At 43.7% G+C, this 18,937-nt stretch overlaps 1 protein-coding gene across 5 annotated transcripts in view; it reads left to right on the top strand.

Annotated features, from left to right (window-relative positions):
- The window catches only part of HOOK3 (hook microtubule tethering protein 3), a 366,964-nt gene that overhangs the window by 185,305 nt on the left and 162,722 nt on the right, over nt 1-18,937 (top strand). For all 5 annotated transcript variants that reach the window (XM_033916879.1, XM_033916887.1, XM_033916867.1 and 2 more), the window contains one exon: nt 710-873. In XM_033916879.1, coding sequence (XP_033772770.1) covers nt 710-873 — 164 coding nt within the window. The remainder of the gene's footprint in view (nt 1-709; nt 874-18,937) is intronic.

The raw sequence follows: 18,937 nt of genomic DNA, 5'->3' as shown, positions 1-18,937 counted from the left end.
AAGATGTTCAGAAAAGGAAGAAGTTGTAAGTCTGAATACAAATAAGAATGTTCTCTCCTGTGGTAAAACTGTAGAAAGAGAGACAAGGAAGGAGCACTGGCAAGTCTAAGTAGCTGCTTAGATACTTTATTTTTGTTTAGTCTTTTTACCAAGCTGTGGTAAGAGCTAGCTTATGCTTATGACACCTTACCACGGGACACACTGAAGAGTCCCACAGTAATTTTACAATCTATGTGCATACACCATGTGCTAAACATTTTACTTTTTTTGAGAAATGGGCATGTCTGGGGGTGGAAAATGGATGTTTTCTATACTATCAGTTAGCATGTGAGCCCCACCAACTACAAAATAGGTAGTGTTAAGGGCTCATATATTAATCTTTTTTTGGCTACCACTAATGACAACATTAGCATGTAGTCATTAATGCCAGAAGTTGGAATTCTGCCATTTTCTGGCTGCGGAAACAAATGGCCTTAGCACACAGGAAAGACCTGCATAAGTGCACACTAGAGCTACTTTTACCCACACCTTTGTAAAAGGACCCCCATATAAAACTTAACCTGTTGGAACATGTGGAGGTCGTGGTTATAATTTAAAAAATAATATAAGCATATGGATATATAGTAGTAACCCTGTTGAGCTTATTGTTAACCATCCTGATAGAGAAAGTTAGTCACTCTACTGTTATAACACATTTGTTATATTTTAGGTTGCAGGACTTCAAGAAGAGAAGAGTAGCTTGTTAATTGAGAATCAGATTCTCATGGAACGCTTAAACCAGTCTGATTCTCTAGAAGATCCCAACAGCCCTGCAGGAAGAAGACATCTGCAGCTCCAGACACAACTAGAACAGCTCCAAGAGGAAACATTCAGGTTTGAGGCTCAGTTGTATAATAAAGTAGTCTCTGAGATTGGTATGAAATGTTTAAAGTACACCAGATATCAATTATATATTCATTGTACTTGCACAGAAATAATTGACATTTGTCTCTTATGATCACCCCAGGTGATCTAGGGGTGTGAATGCATTGCACTTTAAAACAATTACCGTATTTTCACGTAGATAACGCGCACCCGTGTAAAACACGCACACGGGTATAGCGCGCGGGGAACACAAATCTATGTAAAAAAAATGTAATATAGCGCGCACACGCGTATACCACGCATGCTAAAACCTTTTTTCAATCCGATCCGGCATCCCCCCTACGAACCGGCATCCTCCCCCCCCCCCCGCTCGCGTCACCCCCCCCTCCCTCACGATCCTACATCCCCCCCAGCACCGCAAAACATGTCTTACCCGATTGGGTACCAGCACCAATGCACAGGATGTGCCAGTGCCCGAAGATCCTCCCTCGTTGGTTTGGGTTGGTTTGGGCTGAGCTGGGTGGTGCGGTGCAGGAGAGATCTTCCTTCTTCCTGCGCCAGACTGGACTAGGCTTTGAGCATTTGCGCATGCTCAAAGCCTTCTGGTCTCGCTCTCTCTGAGATAATCTCGGAGAGAGCGAGACCAGAAGGCTTTGAGCATGTGCAAATGCTCAAAGCCTAGTCCAGCCTGGCGCAGGAAGAAGGAGGATCTATCCTGCACCGCACCGCCCAGCCCAGCCCAACCCAAACCAACGAGGGAGGATCTTTGGGCACTGGCACTGGCACATCCTGTGCATTGGTGCTGGTGCCGGTGCCCAATCGGGTAAGACATGTTTTCCGGTGCTGGGGGGGATGTAGGATCGCGGGGGAGGGGGGGTGACGCAAGCGGGGGGGAGGATGCCGGTTCGCAGGGGGGATGCCGATTGGATTGGAAAAAAATAATTGTACAACGCGCAAGGTTATGCACGGTTTGTAAAAATCATGTATAACGCGCACGTTATATGCGTGAAAATACGGTACATTTTCTGTACCTGAGGGTTGAAGTAGAAAAGACTGCTGGGAGGGAAGATTGGAAGGAAGAGGCTGTTATATTAGCAGAATAAGTGCAAATAAAAGCCCCTCTAAGCAATACTTTCAGAAATAGCTCTGAATTGAGAATCAAGCGCAACTGCAGGTGGGTCCCCTTTGCCCTTTAGTTCCTCTACACTGCAGGAGCTGCTTGACCAGAATTTGCCTTACCTTGTCATGTAATAATGACTGTAGACCAAGATTTAAGAAATTAAAAGCTTTAAGGGTATTCCAAACCAGTTTTGTATACCTCCTGTGTACTGGAGATGAGTGTTACCCCCAAAGACAAATACATAATTAAAATAGTGTATATTGTCAAAAATACTGTCATGTCACAATCTTTTCTCTCATGGTATACAGACAAAAGTCATTTTGATAATGAGCTACCTAGCTATATTGCATGGTAAGCATATTTAGGAACAATAATGAAGAAAGGTAGGGAAAAGACTGAAGACCTATCATAGCCTTCTTTTATCAGCTTTCAAGTAATGAACAAGAAAAATTGCCCACAAAATTAAGATGGGGAGTTAAAAAAAAAAAAATTAGTTTCATAAGCATATAGCTCTTTGTCTCCTTTGAACAGTACTCTGCGGTTCAAACATTATTCTCATTGTTTCACAGACTGGATAATTTTAAAAAGCTCCTTACTTATCCTTTATCTGCTTCAATGTTATTCTAAAGCCCTTTATCAGTCAATAGTGTAGCCATGAGGGGGGGGGGGTGCTTTGGAAAGCCCAGACTCGCTCTCCCTACTTTGGGCTTCAAACCTGCAGCACCCCACCAGCCAAAGAAATTTGGTGCCCAAGTTGCTTCCCTTCTCCTTGTGTTGGTGATATGCCTCCAGCTGCCGGGAACTAAGCTTGCACAAGAAGTCCCGATATTAGCAGCTGGAGGCATGCTGCCAACTTCCGCATTACAACATCAACACAAGGAGGAGGGGAGCAACTTGGGCACTGAATTTCTTTGGCTGACTGGGCACTGGCACCCCTGCAAACAAAGGTATTTTTAGCATGTGTTGGAAATGTGTTGCTCCCCTCATCAAAGAAAATGGAGGGCTAGCTACACCCCTGTTATCAGTGTCATTTATAAGCCAATGGATAAACCAGATACTTTACCTCTGTCTTTTGTGCTGCATTTCCCTTTATGCTTGTGGGACCCTAATTCCCCGTGTTCAGATCTCTCTTGTTTGCGACAGGATAGTGGTACTCACCAGCTGTACAGCTTACAGCTTTCCAGATCTTTTTTCCGATAGGGACTGTCATTTTTGGCAACACTGCTTTTACTGTTCATCAACTAGGAATGTACCATGTAGGTAGGAAAGTTACAGTGGTTTATAGGAAGTTAAGAGCACAACTGAAGTAGTCACTGTCTGTTCAACTCTAAACCATTTGTTAGACAAATGCATCAAGTACAGATCCCATGTATAGACACTACCAAGTGCACTGTTACTTTAAATCTTTGGGCAGTGCCCATACCGAGCACATGCCAGTGCCTTCATGCCCGATGTTGGCTCACGAGACCATTACTTCTTCATTTTCTTTTTCTTTTTTTTAACTGTTTTATTTTTGCAAAATAGTATACAACAAATAGCACAAAAGCAAAATATACAAAACTGAATATAAAACAATCCAGAAAACAAACCCATCTCAACCCCAAACAGAGTCCCAAAAGAAAAAAGAAATCAAAAATAAAATTCCCCACCAATCCACCCAAAAGGGAGCAATGCAATAATCACCAAAAAATCCAAGTGATACCCCAAAATATAATATCTTTCCGTTGACATGATAAAGTCCCTTATTATGAAGACAATGAGTCAGAAGTCTCTCAAGTTTCAAGTTTATTAGATTTTAATATACCGACCATCAAGCAAATATCTGGACGGTTTACATTAGATTTAAAAATGACAGATAGGAGTAGGAACAATTGAAGAATTATTAAGTAATTTAAATAATATATAGTGAACATTAAAGACATTAACAAGACGGACTTGACAGTGAGGAGAGAGGGAATGGATGGGTACAGTTACATTGTAGGTAGAAAAAGGAGAAAGAGGGGTTGGGAAAAAAACATGTTGGATGGGAATAAAATATATGGAATGTTTGTAAAAGAGAGAAATTAGATAGAAGAGAAATTAAGAAGTGAGAAATTAAATAGAAGAGAATGCATCACAAAATCTATCTCCAGTGCAAATAGATATCCCAAATTTTATGAAATGACTGCAAACGTCCATTTTTAATAGCTGTCATTTTTAACATCAAACAAAGTTACATTACATTACGGATTTCTATTCCGCCTATACCTTGCAGTTCAAGGTGGATTACAAAAGATTTGACTGGACATTTTCCAGTGAAGATACAATTTTTATTTTTTTTTTTAACAGAGGAGAGATAGCTGGATAGAATTCTAGGGGAACTTACGGGTTGGATAGTAAACTGACAGTGCTCTTTATGACTTGGTGCAGCCTGCGGCTAAGTCTGGGGGTTTTGGTGGCCGCGCACTATACCTTGTGGCTTTTGCGCATAGTCGGCGGTTGCCGCATCCAAAACTGAACTTCCAAAATTTCCCTTTCGGGTCGTTTTTGTTTGGAGAGGACTTAGATAAGTTGGTTCAGCCTCTGACAGTCTCTAAGGTGCCCGTCTGCCTGAGGACCGTGCCCGCCCAGCGTCTCGGGGTGGCACTGCCCAGGGGTGTCTACGGGAATTTCGCAAGTTTCGCCCTGGGCGTGGGGCTGCTTCTTTCCAGGCTTCCGATTTTTTCCCGGGGTCGGTTGGCTCAGTGCATGCAGTCCTTTCGGGGGGCCCGTCAGGGGGCTGGGAGTCCCCCCGCCGGATCCCCTGCTGCCTGTCCTGCACGATGGCTCTTTGCAGGCGCCCCCTTTGGTTCCAGTGGGTGCCCGGCTGCGCAACTTGTTTTCCAGGTGGGCCAAGATCACATCCGATCAGTGGGTCCTGGAGGTGGTGCAGGACGGTTATGCTCTGGAGTTTGCTCGCTCTCTGCCAGATCATATATAGCCTCTCCGTGTCAGGTGGCATGGGAGATGCTAGCCTTTCGCCAGACTCTTCAGAGCTTGCTAGATCTCAAAGTGATTGTCCAGTGTCCCCTCAGGAGTGCGGCACTGGCTGGTACGCCATTTCCTTTGTGGGGCCCAAGAAGGAGGGGATCTTTCGGCCCATCCTCGATTTAAACAGGGGTCAACAGGGCTCTCAGAATTCCCTTTTTTCGCATGGACACACTGCAGTCTGTCCTTCTGGCGGTTCAGCCAGGGGAGTTCCTGACTTCTCTTGCTCTGACAGAGGCCTACTTGCATGTTTCCATTCAGGCCTCTCATCAGCGCTTCCTTCGCTTTGCGATCTTGGGTCAGCATTATCGAATCTGTGTGCTTCCCTTTGGCCTGACTCCCCAAGGTGATGGTAGTTGTCGCGGCGGCCTTGTGGTCGGAGGGCATTCTGGTGCACACCTACCTGGACGACTGGTTGATTCGGGCAAAGTCGTTGAAGGAGAGCACCCAGGTTACGGCTCGGGTGGTGGAGTTTCTCCGGTTGCTGGACTGGGTGGTCAACCTTTCCAAGAGTCGGTTGGTCCCAGATCAGCATCTGGAGTACCTTGGGGTTCTGTTCGACACCTCTTTGGGGAAGGTCTTCCTTCCAGAGGCCCGGGTAAGCAAATTGTAATCTCAGATTCGCTTTCTTTTGGCATCCCGGTGTCCTCGGGCGCAGGATTTCCTCTAAGTCTTGGGGTCAATGGCAGTGTCCCTGGACGTGGTAAGGTGGGCACGGGCTCACATGCGTCCTCTTCAATATGCTGTGCTCTGGAGATGGTCTCCCCAGAGGCATAGTTTGGATGTCTCTGTCCCTCTGCGAGGCTTGGCGCGCTGCAATCTTCGTTGGTGGCTCCAGACATCTCATCTGGTTCAGGGAGTGAGTCTGGATCTACCGCAGTGGACGGTGATTCTCATGGATGCCAGTCTCCTCTGTTGGGGGGCTCAGTGTGTAGGTCACTCAGCTCAGGGCACCTGGTCCACGGAGGAGGCGTCCTGGTCAATCAACGTGTTGGAGACCAGAGCCATCCGTCTGGCGCTGTTAGCCTTCCACTCCCTTTTAATGGGCAAGTTGGTCAGAGTCCTGTCAGTGCCACAGCGGTGGATTATGTCAATCATCAGGGAGGCACCAAGAGCGCTCAGGTGGCGCAGGAGGCGGCTCGGCTCAAGCTTTGGGCGGAGTCACACCTTCTGGAACGCTCGGCCTCTCACATAACCGGGATGGAGAATGTTCAGGCGGACTTCCTTAGTCGTCACATCTTAGATCCCGGAGAGTGGTGTCTCATCCCTGTGGCCGTTCAGTTGATAGTGTAGGCTTGGGGTCAGCCCCTGATGGATCTGATGGCCACGAGTGGCAACGCCAAAGTGCCTCGTTTCTTCAGTCATCGCAGGAACAGTCTGGCCGAGGGTCTGGATGCTCTAGTTCAACCATGGCCAATGGAGGGGCTGTTGTACGTGTTCCCTCCTTGGCCATTAGTGGGCAGAGTTCTTCTCCGCATTGTTCACCATCCAGGTCTGGTGGTTCTGGTGGCTCCAGATTGGCCTCAACGTCTGTGGTACGCGGATCTGGTGAAGCATCTGCTGGCGGATCTTCTTCCTCTACCTCTCTTGGACGACCTTCTGACACAGGGTCCCATTCCCATGTTCGACCCATCTCCCTTCTGTCTTACGGCTTGGCTCTTGAAAAGGGTCGCCTTGGTAAGAAGGGGTATTCAGATAAGGTGATCTCTACACTCTTGGGGTCCCGGAGGCTTTCTACCTCTAGGGCTTATGTGCAGGTTTGGCGTCTCTTTGAGGGGTGGTGCCAGGCACGGAGAATGGTCCCTTTTTGCACTTCCCTACTTATCATCCTTAAGTTCTTGCAAGATGGCCTGGATAGGGGACTGGCTTGGTCTTCTCTCCGGGTTCAGCTTGCGGCCTTGGCAGCCTTTCGTGGGTTAGTGAAAGGTCAGCGTTTGACAGCCATTCCTGATGTGATTTGTTTTTTGCTGGCAGCCAAGTTGCTCAGGCCTCCTGTGCGGCCTTCTGTTCCTTCTTGGGATCTCAATCTGGTTCTGTCTGTTCTTGTGCACCCGCCTTTTGAACCATTGGGTGGCTGCTCTTTGAAGGACCTTACTCTGAAGGCGGTCTTCTTGGTGGCCATTACTTAAGCTAGATGTGTTTCTGAGCTGCAAGTTTTCTCTTGTAGGACTACCTTCTTGGAATTTTCTAAGGAGCGGGTTGTCTTGAGGCCTGTTCCTTCTTTTCTGCCAAAAGTAGTTTCTCCTTTTCATGTCAATCTGTAGTTCTTCCGGTGTTGGGTAGTCAGGAGGGCTCTTCTTAGCAAAGACAGCTGCGCAAGGTGGATGTCGGTCAGGTCCTTCGTTCTTATGTGCAGCGGACCCAGGAGATCAGGAAATCAGATCATCTCTTTGTCCTTCTGGCAGGTCCTCGTAGGGGGGCTCACGCTTCTAAAGCTACTATTGCGCACTGGATCAAGGAGATTATTGCTTCCGCTTATCTTCTGAGACAGAAGCCTGCTCCGGAGTTTCTCAAGGCTCATTCCACTTGGGGTCAGGTGGCTTCTTGGGCTGAGTCTTCATTTGTGCCTACAGTGGACATTTGTAAGGCTGCGGTTTGGTCTTCCTTGCATTCCTTTGTCAGACACTACCGGGTAGATGTTCAGGCGCTTCGGAATGCGATGTTCGGTGAGCGTGTTCTGATGTCGGCCCTTTGGGGGTCCTGCCCATGATGGGAACTGTTTTGGTACGTCCCATTCGTAAAGATTAACCTCTACTGGTCTGGAGAGTGCTAAAGAAGGAGAAATTAGGTTCTTACCTGCTAATTTACTTTCTTTTAGCTTCTCCAGACCAGTAGAGGTCCCCAGCCTGTCTGTTGTTGTGTTGGGGCTGTTGCGCGGGCAGTTTTGTTTTTTGCTGCGGGTTCTAGTATTTTTCTAGGGCCGGGGAGAATTGATGAACAGCGGCTGTGGCTTGGCTGGCTTAGCTGGCGAGCTGTGGGGATATTTTCTTTCTGTTATCTCTCCTCTGCATTTTCCAACAGCAATTGGGTATTTTAGTTGTTACTCCTGTTCAGAATGTTATTTCTTTCTATTTTCAGTTCTTAGTTCTGCTTGGCTATTCGGCAGATTGATGAGAATAGAGAAGGGAATATCTTATATACTATTTCACAGTTTTGTTTTCAGTCTCCACCTGCTGGTCATGATTGGATATATACACATTCATAAAGATTAACCTCTACTGGTCTGGAGAAGCTAAAAGAAAGTAAATTAGCAGGTAAGAACCTAATTTCTCCTTCTGTGTTCATGGAAGAAAATCCTGGAGAAGGACCGATATTGGCTGGCAAAGTTACCATGAGAATGGATATTGCACCATTCACGGAATAGTGTGTATGAATAACTTAAAAACTTGAAGATAGACAAAGCCATGGGACTGGACTGGATCCATCCCAGGATATTGAAGGCACTCACAGAGGTTCTGGTGGGTCCTCTTAAAATCCTTGGAGACTGTAGAGGTTCTCTGGGACTGGAGTGGAGCAGATGTGGTCCTTTTCACAAAAGTGTTTACAGAGATGAAGTTGGAAATTTCAGGCTGGTAAGCCTCACTTCGGTTACTAAAGGAAATGATAGTGAATTTCCTAGAATTTAATGAGTTACAAGGTCCGAGGCAACATGGTTTTACTAAAGGTAAATCGTGCTAAATGAGTCTGAGTTAATCAGAAGAAACAGGATGACCAGAGAATTGGATCAAGGATGTGCGCTAGATGTAATTTACTTTGATTTCAGCAAAGCCTTTGACACTGTTCCTCATAAGAGGCTCTTGAATAAACTTGACAGGCTGAATTTAGGACCCAAATTGGTGAACTTGATTAGAAACTGATTGATGGACAGATGTCAGAGGGTCATGGTTAATCACATTTGCTCAAAGGAAGGAAAGGTGAGTAATGGTGTTGGGACTAATTCTGTACAATATATTTGTGAGCAACATTGATAAAGGATTAGAAGGTAAGGTTTGCCGTTTTGCGGATGATACCAAGATTTGTAACAGACTGGACACCCTTGAGGGAATGGAAAACATGAAAAAGGATCTGCAAAACTTAGAATAGTCTAATGTTTGGCAACTAAAATTCAATGTGATGAAGTGCAGAGTGATGCATTTGGGGAGTAGAAATCTGAGGGAGATGTATGTACTGGGACATGAACGGGGAGAGGGATCTTGGGGTGATGGTGTCTGAGGAGCTGAAGGCGATAAAACTATGTGACAGGGTGGCTTTAGACAGAAGGATGCTAGGCTGTTTAGAGAGAGGTATAACCAGCAGAAGAAAAGAGATGTTTATGCCCCACTTAGAGTATTATGTTCAGTATCTGGCTAAGGATTTAAGAAGTGGTCCAGAGGAAGGTAATGAAAATAGTAGGTTGTCTGCACCAAAAGACGTGCAAGAAGAGACTGGAATGCCTGAACATGTATACTCTAGAGGAGGAGTGAGTACAGGGGTGATATGATACAGACATTTAAATACTTATAAGGTATTAATTTAGAACCAAATCTTTTCCAGAGACGGGAAAATGGTAAAACTAGAGGTCATGAATTGAGGTTGAGGGGTGGTAAACTTAGGAGTAATAATATGAAATTCTTTTTCATGGAGAGAGTTATTGATGCCTGGAATGCCCTCTCGAGGAAGGTGATAGAAATGAAAATGGTGATGGAAGTCATAAAAGCATAAGATGAACACAGATGATCTCTAATTAGAAAATGAATTGTGTAAATTGAAGAACTAAGGCCAGTACTGAGCAGACTTGCATGTTCTGTGTCCTGCATATGGCAATTTGGGCTAGAGAGGGTTTTAACAGAAACTTTAGTAATTTGGAATTTGGAACATGAAGACAGTGCTGGGCATACTTTTACGGTCTGTATCCCACAAATGACAAGATGGTTTGGATAGGCTGGAGTGCACTTTTGACGGCAACTACAATAGTTGGAATTTAAGGACAGTACCAGGCAGATTTCTTCGGTTTACAACCCAGAAATATTAAAAGAAAAAAAAAGAAGATAATTTAAATTTATAATGCATGTAACTATTGGGCAGATTGGATATACTGTTCAGGTCTTTATCTGCTGTCATTTACTATGTTACTATGAATCTTTCTACTGCTACTGGATAAAGGCACTTGGCTTTGCTCTCTAGATCTCAGAGGTCTACACTCACATAACCATTCTACCTGCTCACCGACAGTATCTTCGCTTTTGTTTTGGATCTCGACATTTCCAATACAAAATCTTCCCCCTCAGATTGGCTTCTGCCCCTCATGTCTTCACAAAATGCCTAGTGATAGTAGTGGCAGCCATTTGCAGAAGGGGATTTCATGTATTTCTCTACTTAGATGACTGGTAGATCAAGGATTCATCATTAGAAACATCTCAGCAATTCATTTCTTGAAGCTGCTTGAGTTTGTCATCAGAGACAAGAAGACTTCATTCAAGGAATGGAAAAGGTCAAAAATGGACGAAAACTGGATGAAGCACAAACAGCATCAATGCAGGTGCCATAAAACGGTAAAAGAGACCAAAAGAGACTATGAGGAAAAAATAGCCAAGAAGGCGAAAAGCTTCAAGCCGTTCTTTCGATATATTAAGGGGAAACGACCCACAAAGGAAGCAGTGGGACCGTTGGATGATCATGGAATAAAGGAAGTGCTAAAAGAAGACAAAGCCATTGCCGATAAACTGAACATGTTTTTTGCATCTGTATTTACCAAAGAGGATATACATAACATACCAGAACCCGACAAGCTATACGCTGGAGGCGAAGACGGGAAACTGACAAGGTTGACGGTCAGTCTAGAAGAAGTATGCAGGCAGATTGATAGGCTTAAGAGTGACAAATCCCCAGGACCGGATGGCATCCATCCGAGGGTCATAAAAGAACTGAAAGGGACTATAGCTGAACTACTTCAACTAATAGCCAATCTGTCAATAAAATCGGGAAAGATTCCAAAAGACTGGAAGGTGGTGAATGCTACGCCGATCTTCAAAAAAGATTTGAAGGGAGATCTGGAAAACTATAGACCGGTGAGTCTGACCTCGATACCGGGAAAGATGGTAGAGGCGCTGATAAAAGACCATATCATTGATCACCTCGACGGACACAATTTGATGAGGACCAGTCAACATGGCTTCAGCAAAGGACGATCTTGCTTGACGAACTTGCTGCACTTCTTCGAGGGAGTAAACAGGCAGATAGACAAGGGCAACCCAGTCGACATTGTATATCTGGATTTTCAGAAGGCATTCAACAGGGTTCCACATGAACGACTACTTCGGAAGATGCGAGCCATGGAATCGAGGGTGAAATACTCCTGTGGATTAAAAACTGGCTGGCGGAAGGAAACAGAGGGTGGGGGTAAATGGACAGTACTCGGACTGGAAGAGCGTCACCAGTGGGGTGCCGCAGGGCTCGGTGCTTGGACCCGTGCTCTTCGACATCTTTATAAATGATCTGGACATAGGTACAACGAGCGAGGTGATTAAATTTGCGGACGATATGAAGTTATTCAGAGTAGTGAAGACGCAGGGAGACTGCGAAGATCTGCAACGTGACATAATCAGGCTCGAGGAATGGGTATTGACATGGCAGATGAGGTTCAATGTGGATAAATGTAAAGTGATGCTTGTTGGTATCAAAAATCTCATGCATGAATACAGGATGTTTGGGGCAGTACTTGGAGAGACCTCCCAGGAAAGGGACCTGGGAGTTCTGATTGACAAGTCGATGAAGCCGTCTGCACAATGTGCGGCAGCAGCAAAAAGGGCAAACAGAATGTTAGGAATGATAAAGAAGGGGATCGCGAACAGATCGGAGAAGGTTATCATACTGCTGTACCGGGCCATGGTGCACCCTCACCTGGAGTACTGCGTCCAGCACTGGTCGCCGTACATGAAGAAGGACATGGTACTACTCGAGAGGGTCCAGAGAAAAGCAACCAAGATGATTAAGGGGTTGGAGGAGCTGCCGTACAATGAAAAATTGGAGAAACTGGGCCTCTTCTCCCTCGAACAGAGGAGATTGAGAGGGGACATGATCAAAACATTCAAGGTACTGAAGGGGATAGACTTAGTAGATAAGGACAGGTTGTTCACCCTCTCCAAGGTAGGGAGAATGAGAGGGCACTCTCTAAAGACGAACGTAATGAAGTTCTTCTTCACCCAGAGAGTGGTGGAAAACTGGAACTCTCTTCCAGAGTCTGTCGTAGGGGAGAGCACCTTCCAGGGATTCAAAACAAGGTTGGACAGGTTCCTGCTGAACAAGAAGTGCGCTGGTAGGACTAGTCTCAGTTAGGGTACTGGTCTTTGACCTGGGGGCTGCCGCGTGAGCGGACTGCTGGGCACGATAGACCACTGGTCTGACCCAGCAGCGGCAATTCTTATGTTCTTATGTTATGTTCTTATATTTATATATGTACATTTCTCATATGCTGGAGTTTAAAGGAGCTTTCTTGATACTAGTCAGGGTTGAGATTTTCTCCCGAAGCAGAGAATAGACAATCTTATTTATTTGTGTCAGTCTCCACCCTTCGATGCACTTATGCACATCAGAAGTTATGCCTTCTCAGTTATAACAAATAAAGAACCTCCCTCACCCCAAGAAGTCTACAAAGATTAGGGGAAAGAGATGAAGGCCAACTCCAAACTAAATGAAAATAAAAAGAAATCTATAATATGAGAGTATTAAACGGACAAGCCCTCAGTCACACAGCAACCTCTGGAATCTCCAGGGAAAAGCTGTCGCGGGTTTACACCCAGAAAGGTGTTAACTGCGAAACATCCCCGGGCTTGCTCCGGATAATATTTCTAGTGCCCAAATAGTGCAAATGTGCAATGTGTGAAAAAAACTCAAATGAAAAAAACACACATTATCAAAATAAAGGAGGAATTCATCTCTTACCCCTAAGCTGGGGGCCAAGCTGGAAAGTTAGTGTCCAAATCCGACCAAGCTCAAAAATACACAGCCTGAAAGAACTTAGCTTCTCCGTGTGTAGTGGAGATGATGATCCACAAGCAGTAAGCAAAGTAAATGTCCAACGGACTCCGTTTCGGGGGTGAACGCCCCCTTCCTCAGGAACCGCACTGCTCATTGAGTCCGTTGGACATTTACTTTGCTTACTGCTTGTGGATCATCATCTCCACTACACACGGAGAAGCTAAGTTCTTTCAGGCTGTGTATTTTTGAGCTTGGTCGGATTTGGACACTAACTTTCCAGCTTGGCCCCCAGCTTAGGGGTAAGAGATGAATTCCTCCTTTATTTTGATAATGTGTGTTGTTTTTTTTCAGTTCAATGTGTTTCTTTATTTAAGAATAAAAAGAACAATTACGAAAAAAACAATTCAATGAACAACAAGTCACAGATCAGTGTCAAAATCTTCCATACACATCAGAAATTTTCAATAGAGTACAAACCAGCGATAGTGTAATACAAATAATAAATAATATACAGGACAAAACAACCTAATAGAGAACAAAAAAAATATTTAAAGATCAGAGACCATGTCAGAAATAGGGGCCCAAAGTTTAGTAAATGATGATAATGAATTAGTTTTTTCTGCCGCAATTTTCTCAAATTTAACATATAAGCATACAGTATTCCACCATATATTAGAGTGCAAAGATGCTGAGTCCTTCCAATGGGAGAATATTGACTTAAGAGCAAGTTGTAATAAGCAAGACAGAAGTTTAGATTGGTAAAAGTCCAACTCATCTGTTAAGGCTAAGGATCCAAATACCACCACTGGAAAGGAAATAGTCGATTTTATGGGCAGAATATCACATATAATTTCCCACACACAGTTCCAATAAACAGAAACGTTGGGGCAATAGTAAAGCATATGTTCAAAGGTGCCAATGTCTAGAGAGCATGACCAGCAGACATTCGTGTGTCTTTTATCTATTTTAGATAATTTATATGGGGTCCAATAGGCTCTGTGCAGTACAAAAAACATCATTTGGGTCATGGCTGATGATCGAAAGGATCTACGAGCCGAGAGCCATATTTTCCCCCAATCAGATATCGTAAATGCCTTATTAACATCAAGGTTCCAAATATCCTGTAAAACAGTACATGCAGGGTATTTATAATCTCTTAGTAATTTATATCAGGCCGAAGCCTCACTTTTTTGTCCACTAATCTCCGTAGCCCATTGTATTAAGGACGGAGGAGTAGAATGTAAAGGAGTTGTAGAAGTATATGCAGAGATGCAATGGTGAAGTTGTAGCCAGTGAAAAAATTGATTAGCAGGTAAATTATATCGTTGTAACAGAATAGGGAAAGACGCTAATTTAGTATCATCCCATATATGTGCAACCGAATAAATCCCCAGCTTTATCCAAGATTTCCACTCAATATATTGTCCTTGTATCTTAAATTGAGGATTATGCCATATGGATGAGTGAAGAGTATCATGCCATTTATATTTTCCAATCGCATCAAGTGCCAACAATGCAGTTTTAGTAGAGGTAAAAATGGGATGATTGATGATGGTACCATGAGGAGAAGTAAAAGCAAGAAGTGGTAAGTGTTCAGTAGGGATGATTGTACGTTCCAATAATAACCATGATGGTATCAAAGTGTGCGAGGAAACATTAATCCAACGAGCTCCTTGACGATTTAAAAAAGCCAAGTGGTATTCATAGAAGCTAGGAAAATTGACTCCTCCCATTTCTTTTGAAGCTTTTAACTTCTTTAAAGCTATTCTCGGAGTTTTGTGTTTCCAAAGAAATTTAACAAGGTTTGATTCAATCTTAGCATACACTTTGGCAGGAAATAGAAATGGAATCATGGAGAGTAGATAATTAATTTTAGGCATCACAATCATTTTAATAGTATCTAAGCGGCCCCACCATGATAAGTTCAAGGGGGACCAACGATCAGTGAGTGACGAGATAATACAGAGCAGGTAATTTATGTTATAATCACTAGTTTCTTCTAAAGTAGGTCCAAAATAGACTCCCAGATATTTTAACTTCCGGCCTGCAGATGACAAGGAGAAGTTGCGAAGCATTTCAGGATCCAAATAATTGTTGAGTGTCATTATTTCGGTTTTGTGTCTATTCAACTTATAACCAGAGATTTGAGCATAGTCGTCAATGATGTTGAATATAAAGGGTAATGAATCTGGTTCAGAGTACAGTAACACATCATCGGCATATGCCGATAGTTTGGAATGAAAGTCTCCCCATTTAAATCCTCGTATACGGGAGTCAGATCTAATTGCTATCAGTAATGGTTCCAACGCTATGTTGAATAACAATGGAGAAAGCGGGCAACCTTGCCTGGTTCCACGAGTAGGGTAGAAGGCTGGTGACATTATGCCATTGATCCGAAGAAAGGTTGCAGGGTTGGAGTATAAGATCTTCACCAGATTCAAAAAGGTAGCACTGAATCCAAACCAGGATAATACACGGAAAAGAAAAGACCATTCTACGCGGTCAAAGGCCTTTTCAGCATCTAAGGCCACAGCAACCAGAGGTGTCGTAATCTGTTGAGCATAATGAATGATATGTGAAAATAATCGAGTGTTGTCAGATGATAAGCGACCATGCATGAACCCATTCTGATCCGTATGAATAATAGTAGGTAGCACTAGCTGCAATCGCAAAGCCAAAACTTTGGCAAAAAGTTTCGCATCAGTGTTTATCAAGGCCAAGGGTCTATAATTAGCCACTCTTAAAGGATCCTTTTCAGGTTTTAGTACTACCACTGTCATAGCTTCTGTGAACGTTCCACTGACAGAGCCAGATTCAATTAGGTAAGTGAAAAGGAGGTACAGTTCTGGAAGTAGGAGATCCTGGAAAGCTACATAGAAGTCCACGGGGAAACCATCAGGTCCCGGAGCCTTGTTTTTAGACATCTGTAATAAAGCTTCCTGAATAGCAGTTACAGATAACGGAGCAGATAAAATCTCATTGTCTGATTCAGAGACAGTAGAATGAGGTAGGGAGTCTAAGAATGACTCAAACAAAGTAACATCAGGAGAATCCGAGGTATATAATGTAGAATAGAAACCATGAAATTGTAAAGCAATATCTTCGTTGGAGAGCCAGGTATTACCATTATCATCCTGTATTGCAGGAATTAAAGTCTTCTCAGTGCGCAATTTGACATATTCAGCTAACTGATGGCCGCATTTATTCATATTGGCATAGTAGTAGGCCGACTTCATGAAAACATCCTTGGCAGCAGAGGAGCTTAACAGCAAGTTATATTCAAATCTTATTTTCCGAAGGGTGTCCAAGGAAACAGGATCAGAAGGATGAGAGATATGTTGTTCTTCAGCTCTCTGCAGTTTAAGTTGTAATTCCTTCTCCAGCATAGCAAGAGACTTTTTCTTCCGAGCTGCAAAAGAAATAATTAAACCTCGGATGTATGCCTTGAAGCAATCCCAAAGGACAATAGCGGATATGTCATCAGTTCTGTTAATTTCAAAAAAATCACTAATATTAGCGCGCATTTCAGTAAGAAATGCTTCATCTTGTAGTAGAGAGGTGTTTAATCTCCAGGTGCCAGTGTGCGTTTTAGTACCCAATCCTTGAAAAGTCAAGAAAATGGGAGCATGGTCAGATACTACTATATCACCAATATCTGCTGTTACAACTCTCGACATCAGAGAATAGGAAACCAGAAAATAGTCTATGCGTGAATATGAAGCATGAGGGGCTGAGAAAAAGGTGAACTTTAAGTCATCATTATGAAGTATACGCCATGGGTCACCTAATTGTAGTTGATGCACGAGATCTTGTAACTTGAACCAGGCTTTAGTTTTCCTATAAGACACATTGGATTTTCTGTCTAATAAAGGATTCAGTATTAAATTAAAATCTCCACCAAAAATATATTGAGTACTAGAATTAGTTGTCAATAGAGATGCTAAGGTATCAAAGTATGCCGGGCAGTCAGTATTCGGAGCATATACATTGATTATACTCAAATGGTTATCATGAATTTGTAAATCTACTTTCACCCATTTTCCTTCAACATCAGCAGCATGAGCCACTATGGAGAAATCCTGACGTTTCCTTATAAGGGTAATCACACCACCCTTCTTATTCAAGGCAGCAGAGTAAAACACTGGATGACACCATTTATAGGAGATCTTGAGAGATTCAGGGATGGAGAGATGAGTTTCTTGCAGTAGTATTATATCAGGGTTAAATTTTGATATGTAGGTCATAATCTTGGTGCGTTTCACTGGGTTATTAAGTCCCTGAACATTAAGGGAAAAACAGGTTATTGACATGTAAGAGCAGTAGACAAGTCTAAAGGAAGGTAATAATGTAATGAAGCGTAATAACAAATATACAGGATGTACTCTTCGAGAACATGAACATAATACTGTAATAAAGAAATGAAAAAAAACATGACACCAATCATGAACTTGTAAAAAGTCAGCAACAGCTAACAAAAACCCATGGGAGTAGTGACTGCACTAGCAACCCAGCAAGCAAGCCACAAGAAGAGCAACTGTAATCAAACAAATCAATACAAGAGATAGTTCAGAATTATTCAGCATGAGTGGAAATCAAGAGAGTCAGGTTTTATCAATAGGAGATGGCTGGACTGATTCAATAAAGTCAGCAAGGTCAGCCGGGTCATTGTAATCCTTGGTTGTGTTCTGGTATGTCACACGCATTCTTGCAGGAAATAGGACACCAAATTTAGCTCCCATGTCCTTTAATTGCGGCCGGTAAGCCAGGAATTGTTTCCTGCGTTTGGCAGTTTCTTTGGCCAAGTCAGGCAAGAACAAAAGTTTATTACCTTCAAACATGATCGGGCCATGTAACTTAGCATGTTGCATAATCAACATGGTGTGATTGTGGTGAATCAGGCTGGCCACAATAGGTCTGGGGTAACGAGAAGCCTGTTGTCGGTGATGAGGAACCCGGAATGCACCATTGAAATCTAGCTTTATGTGGTCAGGCAATTTCAGCAGCTGAGGTAACAAAGCACGCAGAAAATCCTCCAGGTCACATGCTTCACGACCCTCCGGTAGGCCTAACAGCCTAAAACCATTCCGACGTGCCTTGTTGTCTGCATCCTCCAGAGCACGTTCCAAGTGAGAGATGTGCGATGTTTGGCGGCGCAATTGTTTGAGGGATTCATCAGTTACTGTAGATTTAGCTTCCAGCACCTCGATTCTGGAATTCACCTTAGCAAATTCACCTTTCAGAGATGATAAATCATCCTTGAGGTCCGCGATGTCCTGCTTCGTCTCCGTGAGCAGTTCTTTTATGCCACGGAGCTCAGACAAGATGGCTGACGTCTCGTCGTCATTTTTTCCAGCGGCGGTTTTTTGAGGCGACGACGGTTCAACGCTTTTGCATTTACCAGGTTTGGTAGCTGCCATATTCCGCCGCAAGATCCTGTGCGCTGAACTTTTATTTAAACAGGATAAGATTACGTTTTGAGGCACGAACCCGTTGCTCTCCTCGGAGCTCGCACGCTAAGCAGCCATACGTGCCAGAGCTCACTAGCGCCCCCCGATAATGTGTGTTTTTTTTCATTTGAGTTTTTTTCACACATTGCACATTTGCACTATTTGGGCACTAGAAATATTATCCGGAGCAAGCCCGGGGATGTTTCGCAGTTAACACCTTTCTGGGTGTAAACCCGCGACAGCTTTTCCCTGGAGATTCCAGAGGTTGCTGTGTGACTGAGGGCTTGTCCGTTTAATACTCTCATATTATAGATTTCTTTTTATTTTCATTTAGTTTGGAGTTGGCCTTCATCTCTTTCCCCTAATCTTTGTAGACTTCTTGGGGTGAGGGAGGTTCTTTATTTGTTATCTTGTTTGTGTACCTCCTCGATTTAGGGTTCTATTTTTGTCTTCTCAGTTATAAGACATTGACCGTATATATTGCTACATTGACACATCTTCACCTCAGAGTTCCACAATAAACCCTGTCAACCCAATTTTCATA

This window comes from Geotrypetes seraphini, chromosome 1 (genome assembly GCF_902459505.1).
Source record: "Geotrypetes seraphini chromosome 1, aGeoSer1.1, whole genome shotgun sequence".
NCBI lineage: Eukaryota > Metazoa > Chordata > Amphibia > Gymnophiona > Dermophiidae > Geotrypetes > Geotrypetes seraphini.
This window is presented reverse-complemented; position numbering and strand designations above follow the sequence as displayed.